The following is a 10,900-nucleotide window of genomic DNA, read 5'->3' as shown; positions in this document are numbered from 1 at the left end:
ATCATGTCAAGTGCATGTGTATCATGTCAGGTGCATGTGTATCATGTCAAGTTCATGTGTATCATGTCAGGTGCATGTGTATCATGCTGCTGCATGTGTATCATGCTGCTGCATGTGTATCATGCTGCTGCATGTGTATCATGTCAAGTGCATGTGTATCATGTCAGGTGCATGTGTATCATGTCAGGTGCATGTGTATCAAGTCAAGTGCACGTGTATCATGTCAGGTGCATGTGTACCATGCTGCTGCATGTGTATCATGTCAAATGCATGTGTATCATGCCAGGTGCATGTGTATCATGTCAAGTGCATGTGTATCATGTCAGTGCATGTGTATCATGTCAAGTGCATGTGTATCTTGCTGTAACATGTGTATCATGCTGTGGCCTCCTTTGCTGGCCTCTGTGCATGCACGGGGCTTGCAAAAACCCCTGCATTTGTGCCCATACAGCCCCCCATAAATAAACACTTTTTACATTTGACTTCTCATTTTTTTTGAGACACTCTTATAGAGCCCAGTCTGGTGTAGAACTTGTTGTGTAGCCTAGGCTAGCCTCACACTCATGATTCTCCTGCCTCTCAAGTGCTATGATTACAGACATTTGCCACCATATCTAACATATTACCTTTTTCTGCAGCGTTTGGCACCAACCGTAGGGCCTTGCCCATGACAGGCAGATGTTGTATACTGCTCTGCATCCCCCGTCCAGTTTCCCACCTTTTTACTCTAATATTAATGCTAGTTGTCCATGAAGTTTTGTATATGTTATTTCATCTCCACATAAGTCCACTAAACTGACCCATTTTACAGATGAGAAAGCTGAGGTATAGAACAGTCAACTCACCTGAAGTTAACAGAACTAGTAAGTACGGAGTTAGGAAAGGAATTCAGTTCTCTGGCTTCAAATTCTGCTTGATAACCCAGCTGCCTATTCAAATAGTCACAGAGGGATGCGGGGTGGGGGAGAGGGGACAAGGCTCAGCACCAAAACTAAAGCAAGAGACTACACTGAAAGAATTGCCTGGTCCAAGCAGAAACTGATTCAAACGTGACTAGCTTTCCTGCTTTCTCATGAGATGTAACTTACGGAGTAAAGCTTATATTTCAGCCTTCTAGACATATAGTTTTATGATTACTTATTTTATGTGTATGAGTGCTTGGCGTGTGTGTGTGTGTGTGTGTGTGTGTGTGTGTGTGTGTGTGTGCGCGCGCGCCTGGTACCTATGGAGGTCAGATCTCGAACTGGAGTTCCACGTGGTTGTAAGTCACCATGTGGGAGATGGAAACTGAACCCCAGTCCTCTGCAAAAGCAACAAATTCTTTTAACCCCTGAGCCATCTCTCCAGCTCCAGAGCTCTTTTAATTTTTTTAAAAATGATACGTATTTCTTTAGGGGGATGTGTGTACCAGAGAGCACACATGGAGGTCAGAGGGCAACTTGCCAGGGCAGTTGGTTCTCTCCTCCACAATGTGGGTCCCAGGGATTAAACTCAGGTTGGCAGGCTTAATGGCAGATGCCTTTACCCCCTGAGCCATCCTTCTGGCCCCGGGTTAATGCGTTCTATGTGGCTAAACCAGGGACCTTGACCCAAGATTATCTGTTTGAGTTAAATATGGTTTTTCAGTTATCGTTTCCTACCTAAAAACCCAAAAGAAAAAAATCTGTCTTCTTGTCTCTTATTAGTGGGGTCAGTATCATAGATGGAGGAAGTGAAGGCTGGGCAGTGCAGCAGAGCGACAGTGTGTTTATGACTTCGGCTCACTGGAACCAGAAGCTGGGAGTTGTCTTTTCTGTTCAGATATTGACTGCTATTTCCAGCTCTTTGCATACTCTGAGTCTCATGTACTTCTGTATGTCCACGCTGTTATTATTAGGATAGTGAAGCCCAAAGTGGCCTCCATGGAGGATATGGCCACCTTCCACACTGATGCCTATCTGCAACATCTCCAAAAGGTCAGCCAAGAAGGTGATGAGGACCATCCGGACTCTATAGAATACGGACTAGGTAAGAGTCCCTCGGGCAACAGTGGGACCCCAGCTTGTAGATTATGGTACTTAATTTGTCTCTCTGTGTTTATGTAGAAGGATGTGTGTATGTGCAGTAGTGTGCTTGTGTCTGCTGGTACACACGTGGAACCAAAAGTCAGCACTGGGTGTCTTTTGTTTTGTTTCGTTTGAGACAAGGCTCTCTGTGTAGCCCTGACTGTCCTGGACCTCCCTCTGTAGACTAGGCTGGGCTTGAACTCACAGAGATCCACCTGCCTCTGCCCCTGAGTGCTGGGATTAAAGGCATGTGCCACCACCACCTGGCTCTGGGTGTCTTCTTTAATCACTCACCACCTTACATTTTGAGGCTCTCACTGAACTTGAACTTCACCATTTTGACCAGGTTGGACGGCCAGTGGTCTCCAAGCATCTACTTGTCTCCACCCCTCCAGTGCTGGGGTTACACATTCATGCCTCGTGTGCCGGCTTTTACATGGATGCCAGGAATCTGAACTCAGGCCCTCATCCTTGTGTGCCAGGCATCTTACTGACTGAGCTACTTCCCTAACCCTTAATACTTGTTTCTTTTTATCTTTAAGTTTTATGTGTACGCCTGTGTGCCTGAGTGTATGTGTGTACCACGTGCATGCAGTGCCAGTGGAGGTCAGAAGAGGCCGTAGAGCCCTTGGACCTGAAGTTAGAGATGTTTGGAAACTGCCATGTGGATTCTGAGAATTGAACCCAGGTCCCCTGGAAGAGTAAAAAAATGCTCTTAACTGCTAGCCACCTCTGTGGCCCGATACTTTTAAATTAAGAAATAATATAACTGATGCATGTGTGCACATGTGTCTGTATGTGTGTGTGTCTGTCTGTCTGTCTGTGCCTGTGTGTGTTATTGAGGGTGGAACCCAGGTCCTGGGATATGCTAATGAGGCACTCTGCCTTAGCTACATCTCAAGCCCCAACTGTTCATTTTAATCCCTCAGTCTGGTCATATTGTGAACACTCTATGAGTCGAACACAAGAGAACCATGAGACTGATGGAGAAGAATCGCTCAGTGCTAAGATTCTAAGGGCAGCACTTGGGGCTGCACTAGCTGTAGTGATCATATATTTTAAGTATTGACTTATTTGGTTTGAGGTTTTTTTTTTTAATTTTTCCAAGACAGGGTCTCACTGTAAAGCCCAGGCTGGCATGGAACTCACCTGCCTCTGCCTTCCAAGTGCTGGGATTAAAGGTATGCGTCACCATGCATGGCATTAGGTAAATGTTTAAATTCTGGCTAATTTTCCTACCTTATCCTTCATCAACAGATGCCTTAAAAAAATCACAGTGAATTGTCAACAGCATGGTCTAGTGCAGGTGTGTCCAGCTTGCAGCTCGTGGGCCACATGCCTCCCACGATAGCTATGAATAGGGCCCAACACATTTGTAGGCGACAGCAGCATACTGCGATGTCAAAGGCACCACTCTTCTAGAGAAACTGTGTGGCTTAAAGAAAGATACTAGGTGGGGCTATCAAAAGACCCGGTCCCAGGCCTGGCTCTGTGTGACCACTGGCAAAATACATCACCTCTCGGGCCTTGATGGACTGCTGGTGGGATATGAGAAGTTCATCTTGAAGGTTTTACCCTTTCTATTTCTAACCTTTGAAAGCCTTCCCTGTCTAACATTGGAGATGCTTATCTGTCCCCAGTGGAGCTGGTTTTAGCCCAGAACCTTCTTTAGGCTGTGCTGTTGACACAGCTTAACCTATTCTTCCTTCCCCAGATCTTCTTTAACAGATTTTTCTGGGTTCTGCCCCCAGGTTATGACTGCCCAGCCACAGAAGGAATATTTGACTATGCGGCTGCTGTGGGAGGAGCTACAATCACTGCTGCCCAGTGCCTGATTGACGGGAAGTGTAAAATAGCGATTAACTGGTCTGGAGGGTGGCATCACGCAAAGAAGTAAGGAAATGCCTTTCTGCCTTCTTACTCTTTCCCTGGTCAATCTCTCAGTTAGATAAACCTGTACACTTGTTATACTGATACTCAAGGGAACCACGAATATGTCTAGCGTTTTATAAGGAGTTCTGAAAAGATGCAAGTAAGATAAATGACCTAATGCAGTGGAAAACACTGAACTGAAAGTCAAGGCATCTGCGCGGTATGCCTAGTTTTCCTGCAAACTTGTCCAGACCTCCCTAGACCCCAGGTTCTTCATCAGGGACAGGGAAAAGGAAGTAGCTAGACAACCTACGCATTCCTTGGAAATTCCCTGTCTCAGGGACCTGGCTCTAGGAACAGGAACAGAATTCGAATAGTTAGAAGATAATATAAATTATGGTACTAAGGGAATATGTGTAGTATATAAGATAGATTGGCAGTCGGGAGAAGTTGATCATGGAGGTGTTGGGAGAGGAGCATGTCAGAGCCATTACTTGACAGAAGTAAGAAATGGGTGTTTGAATAAGTAGCTAATTGATGAGACTAGACATAGAACAAAAGGCTTCAAAAGAATCGAGGAAAGTGACAAGAACGACAAGGTCTTCTTCCGCATCTGCCATCTCATTTGCTCTGTTACTTAATACTTGCGAGGGAAGGGGGATTTTGAACTTATCAGTGTGCCTGCCGTCTGAGTGAAAGAAAGCGGCTGTCTTTCACAAATGGGGTGCAGCCAACCAAGACCTTGGTCTTCAGTAAAAAGGACCCAGCATTTGATTCCTTCAGACTGAAAGGCACTACAATTGTAGCGTGTGCAAATCTGCATAGTAGTATGCAATACTATTCTTTTCCAAATGGACAGATTTCTTGGCCAAAGAAGTCCTTGTAAAACTAAATAACTACAGTCTACTACCTAGACAATAGAAAACTGACGTCTTAGTAATGATTCCACATGGTCTTAAACAAAGAGAATAGCCCGCTTTTGTTAGCTTTTTTTTTTTTAAGTTCAAAATTAAAACAGGATCTTTTCTTATTAAAGCCAAAGAATAAAAAAGAAGAACAAGATTTTCTACATCCAGGACTTCTCTGTCCTTTGGGCACAGGGAGTAAGGGAGCCCTGTGGCTTCACGAGCGTGCTTGCTCTGGCAAGTGCGCTGTCATTTCCCGTTTCCCTTTGCTGCAGAAGACCTGCTAGGAGTTGGGGCACTTTCATACCTTGCCACTTCTTACCGCTGTGTTTCTGCCAGAGGCTGTACTTGGAGTGGAGTCAGTCTGGCTGCAGGTGTGAAGGTGCTCGCTTCATTAAGTGCTGAAGACAGCTTTCTGCTGATCCTGTCTGGAAACAGACAGACTGTAGTGATCGTAAATTAGTTTCTGGGCATTGACTTAAGTCAAGTCCGAATTCCAAGGTGTTCTTGACACCCCTAGAACAGGCTTATTAGTTTAGAAGCTAGGCGCTACCTATTATTGTTACTAGGAAATTTTGGGGAGCCCAACCTGGAGTGTCACATGTTACTGGGCAAATTGGGGTTTCCTCTTGAGTTTTAGTCCCACTAATTAAAGAATTTAAGAAGAGACTCAGGCCCCTGTGCTCAGGAGACAAAACAGGCAGACCTCTTAGTTCTGGTCTTGCTAGAGTTGCTTAGTGAGACTCTGTCTTTAAAAAAAGACTCAGTAGGAAGCCCGAGGACAATGACAATTTAATTAGTCTTTAAAAGAAAACCCTTAGGGCTGGAAAGCTGTAAATCTTGGTAGCTGCTAGGTAGCAGGAAAAAAAAAAGAAGAGAGAAAAATCATGCCTTTTGTAAACCACCACATGGAAGAAATCAGTGCTTAGGAGTCAGGGGTAGTAATAACTTCAGAGAAAAAGAGTGAGAAAGCCCAGAGTATCAGGAGAAGCATGTCTAGATTATGGCCAGCATCTGGGTGTATATGTGTATGTGTGTATACATATTCTCTCTCTCTTCTCTTCTCTTCTCTTCTCTTCTCTTCTCTTCTCTTCTCTTCTCTTCTCTTCTCTTCTCTTCTCTTCTCTCTCTCTCTCTCTCTCTCTCTCTCTCTCTCTCTCTCTGTGTGTGTGTGTGTGTGTGTGTGTGTGTGTGTGTGTATGTGTGTGTGTGTAGGGGGAGGGGAGGGGAGAAAAAGGAACAGTTATACTTATCTAAGTAATTCAGAAAAGCAAGCAGGCTTAACCCAGGGAAGGCTCCAGGAGCAACCATACCCAAGTGAGGTGGGAGGGTGGGATTTCTGGGATGGAAAGGAAAAGTACATCTTCTCATTGAGGGTGTGAATTGTTCCTCCCATTTGTTCAGCATGCCTAAGGTGGGCTCTAGGCCTTACTTTAATTACCTCTTTCATTTTAGTAGCTTGGACTGTTAAGTCTCCTGCCAGAGCCAGAACTTCTGGTTTCTTATCTCCACCAGATATCCCAACAGTCTCTGCTCTGAAGATGAAACCCTGACGTCATTTAGGAGATAGGCTGAAATTAAGGACTGGGTAGATCCAATATTTCCATCCTGAAAATCCAGAGCTCCAGTTCCAGAGCTGTCTGCCAGAAGCCCTTTAGAGTTGCGGAGTTCTGCTCACACCCACAGGGAAGCAAGGACACTCACTAAGAGGAGATAAGAAAGCAGAGCTCCCTGCCAGCATCTGGGCATTCCTGGAACTGCTGCTCGAGGGTCCCTGCCCTAAGCTGCCCGTCAGGTTTCCACGTGCTCTTCTCTCCATTGCAGTCACATTGTTTAAACGTCCCAGGTACACGCAGCACAGATTCCTAGATCCCATTCCTTAAACCAGCATTGACTAAACTGTATGTGGCAAGCACATGGTTTTTCTCTTTAGTAATGGGAGGTAGGGAAATTGAAGCAAAGTCTACGCCCCCCCCCCCCCGCACCCAACTGAAAAAACAATCTTTGATTTGAAACTGTTCAGGTGCTGACAGGGTTCTTTTGTAACTGGCTTCGTGAAAACTTTACTAGTGTTGAGAGTGGGAAATATGTTCATACAAAATTCTTAGAAGTCTATTCTAAGGAAATAACCCAATACTGCCATCAAAAAATTGATATCTTGGGGATGATATAAGAAATCACTGCATTTGAAATTTATATAAGGGTTCTTTTAGAAAATCCTGCAAAAAGACTAGTGCTACCGAATATTCAGTGTACAAAGCCAGAATAATGGAAACACTGGCATAAGATAGTGTGCTCCTCGGAGAGACCAAGTCTGACTAAGTTTAATGGGTCGTAAGAGATGCCTTGGGAAAGTCCAGGTTAGCTGCCTGGTTAGGCTGAGCTGCTGCTAAACTCCTCTTTCCTGTTTCTCATTTTCTCTCATTGTCGACCTAGGGCAGCTGACCAAGTCCAGTGAGTCAGTTGGTACACAAATCCAGGCCCTTCGGCCACAGGGTAGAGCACACAGCAACAGTATCTAGGAGGAAGAGAGGGGTTCGAGGCATTTTCGCTATTTGCCATGTGTTTTCTCCCCTCAGTCCCCGTCACATGTCTCCGCCATTTCCCCAGAAACTCCTTATTCAGTAGCTCTGGATGCTATGTCATCGTCCGTCATCTGGGCTTCTCAGTCTCGTTAATAATAAGGCTCCAATGTATATATGAAAATGAATAAAATGATTTTTCTCTGGTTAATTAATTATTATGCTAACTCGTAGCCCGACCACAACACTAGAAGGGATGGGAGAAGGGGCCTTATTCCTTGCCCAACACAGACAGCTGAACAGACTGTCGCTGTTACAGACTACTGCCCTCTTCCTTAAATATCTGCAGTCCCAGCTTTCTGTGTGAAAGACTCATCTACCGACGGTGTCCTGGGAACTTGGTAGCATTCTTTGATTTCAGAATTTGTTTTTCCTCCATACTTTGCTGTGGGTCAAGTGCCACCTGCTGGCAGTCAACTGTTATGGCACTTCCCCCCCCCCCCCCCCTTTTTCTGAGTAGCCCTGGCTGTCCTGGAACTCATTCTGTAGACCAGGCAGACCTCGAAGTTGGAGATCCACCTGCCTCAACACCTCCCAAGTGCTGGGCTTAAAGGCACGCGCCGCCACTGCCCAGCTGCATATATTTTTGATTGATTGATTGATTGATTGATTGATTGCCTCAAGCTCTCTTTGTAGGCAAGAATGACCTTGAACTACTGATCCTCAGGCCTCTACCTCAAGTGCTGGTGTTACAGCAGGTCTGGTTTGTGCAGTACGGAGGGTTGAACCCAGGGCTTCCTTCATGCTATGCAAGCACTCTACCTACTGAACTCTGAAAGTTTCCTTGCTGGGAACTGAACCTAGCACCTCAAGCATGTCAGGCAAGTGCTCTGCCACCGAGATACATCCCTGACCTGCTATTTCATCTTTATATGTCTGAAGTCTGTATGTCCATTTAAGGTGCTCAGTCTTGTCTAAACAGTTTAGTATTTTATCTGTGCCTTTGATGATGTGCTTTACTTTGTTTTCAAAGAGGCATTTCTACTGGAATCTCTATACTAGTTAATAAATCTGTACTGATATTTCCCTCACCTAATGACCACTGTCAAATTATAGTCTGTAAAGTATGCCTCCATACATTTTTTCAAAGGTCATTTCAAAGGTCACTTGTTCTGTCTCCTCGCAATCTAATGTGTACATAGTTTCTCCAGGATCTGGAGGACAGGGGAGCTTTAAGAACTTTGAGATTGTGTTCTGTCTTGAATAAAGCCTGAACAGGGTAGGAATGTATAGCTAAGAAGCAGTATGGAGATCACAGGTGGGAACCTAATGTTGCAAAGGGGTCTAAAGAGGTAGGTCTGCGGATAAAGAGCTTGCTGTGCAAGCATGAGAACCGGAGTTCTGATCCACAGATCTCAGTCAAAAGCTGGGCAATTATGGTGGCTTCCAATAATCCCCACACTAAAGAGGCCGGCCAAGACACGGGACTGCATTCCCAGGGCAAGTTGGCTAGCTTAGACTAGCCAGAATCGATGAGCTCTGGGTTTAAGAAACCTTGCCTCAAAAAATGAAGATAGAGAGTGATCAAAGCAGTGCAGGATCCAGCTGTTTCCACTTTCACCTTGCGCTCATGAGCAACGCTTAATCATGTGTGGAAGAATGAAGAATGTTAAGACCAAAAATTTACTTGTCCTTGACGCAGGACCGGAGTTTTAATGGGGATCAATGTGTATTGATAAACATACTTATCTTGTTGGTGTGACACAAATGATTCTTTCCTTTTGTTTTTTGAGATGGAATCCCACTGCATAGCCAAAGCTGCCCTAAAACTTATGGTCCTCCTGCCTCAGCCTCCTGAGAGCCAAGATTAGAAATGAACATCACGATTGGAGCCATAATTTCTTGATCTACTCTGCATTGGAGGATGCATAGTAAGGATAGAAGGGCTGTTCATCGGATCACGCTGAGACAGCTCGTGGCACTTCCATGCTCATCTCCTGTCGTAAACTAAAATAGGTGGCAGTTGGACTGAAGAGTTAAATAGAAAAAAGCAAGTTACAAAACTATGATGATGAATATGAAGCTTCTAACAAGAACTAAGTTTCTAAGTTTAGGAGGTAACAGGAAATATTTTCAAGGGAAAAGATCAAAATGTTATAATTTAAAATTTAAAAACCAATATAACAGAAATGTTTTTTAAGCCACAGTAAAAATGAAAGATAAACACAAACGGACAAGGGCCATGTGGCCTAAAGATGACAAAGTGCGATGGGCTTGTGTCATTGAAGGCACACATGCCTCGCGATGTAGAAGCAGAGATATGGAAAAGAGCACCGACAGACAGTTTACACAACAGTTTGAGTGCAATCAGAAGATACGAGAAGATGTTTGTTACTAACCAAAAATGCAAATTTAAACAAGCTGATGCCGGGGTACAGGTCAGTGGCGAGCATGGAAGCGCAGAGCCTGCCTTCTGTCCCCAGGACTACAGACAAGCAACCCCAGTGCAGAAAGCCACTTTGAACCTGTATGTAAAAATGTAAAAAAATAGAGCATCTAGCAAGACAGAATAAAGGAATGGTGAATTTACTCGGTGAAATATTATGTATGGTATGCTTTTTTGCTTTGTTTCTGTGTGTGTGTTCTTTTGTAAGGACTGTACCGAAGGCCTACATGTGTCGCACGTGCTCTGCCGCTGAGTTACATATATCCCAGGCCCTCGTGCTATTATTTTTAATGGCGGTTATGAAAATGATAGGGTATTTCAAAACTGATTATACATACATATATATATATATGCAGTATTTAAAATTGTATGTATATTGTAATTAGCTCGCTCACTGCACATATGAGGAAAGCAGTGGGGATGAGTTCACTGGTCATCTTACAGTGGCAGAGGTACTCCTAAGTTTTGTTGGTTTTGAGACATCATCTCCCTTTGTGGCTCTGGCTGGCACAGGACTAACTCTGAAACCCAGGCTAGCTTCAATTTGGCAGAATTCCTCCTGTGCTTGCTTTTCAAGCAGTACAACTACAGGCATGCACCGGGACGCCTAGCTCATGATTTAAATGTGTGTGTCTGTGTGCGTGCATGTGTGTGTGTGTGTGTGTTTCTCTACTTTACAAAGTTTCGTAGCTATAACTGCTCTGAAAGCTGAGATTTACCAAAATAAAAAGAGGCAAAAGTACACTTTAAACCTGTATTTAAAAATGTAAAAAAAAATCGAGCACATAATGAGGAGTTAAACTCATTATTCTAGTTAGTTTAACACTGGTACTCTCATAGATAGACAAAAAGACACAAATATACAAGTGGTAGAAAAAAGAATACTTAGCACCACATAGAGAGATTGAAATATGTATTTTTCCTTCCTGCCAAATTTCAGATGACTCTTGATAATCTATTCTAAAAATAGATATTCTAAAATAGATAATCCAAAATACGGTATTTTGTGTATGACTGTGTATGACAGTGATACTTTCTCACTTATTTAAACCACCCCAAGTCAATAGTAAGGCTAGCTAAACATTCAACAATAGCAGAATGGTCAGGTAG

The 10,900-nt window shown here is 44.0% G+C and overlaps 1 protein-coding gene across 1 annotated transcript; it reads left to right on the top strand.

The window, feature by feature from the left end:
- Positions 1 to 1,876: 1,876 nt before the first annotated feature.
- LOC121445769 (histone deacetylase 8-like) lies at positions 1,877 to 10,129 on the top strand (the record flags this gene model as incomplete). Its single annotated transcript, XM_041647912.1, has 3 exons — positions 1,877 to 2,007; positions 3,797 to 3,938; positions 8,041 to 10,129. Coding segments are annotated over 3 exons (283 nt in total), but the record flags the coding sequence as incomplete, so codon positions are not given.
- Positions 10,130 to 10,900: the final 771 nt, after the last annotated feature.

This window comes from Microtus oregoni, unplaced genomic scaffold (genome assembly GCF_018167655.1).
Source record: "Microtus oregoni isolate MIOR12 unplaced genomic scaffold, Mior012 000576F_ref0000131, whole genome shotgun sequence".
NCBI classification, from domain to species: domain Eukaryota; kingdom Metazoa; phylum Chordata; class Mammalia; order Rodentia; family Cricetidae; genus Microtus; species Microtus oregoni.
Note: the sequence above shows the minus strand (reverse complement) of the source record. Positions and strands in the feature narration are given on the sequence as shown.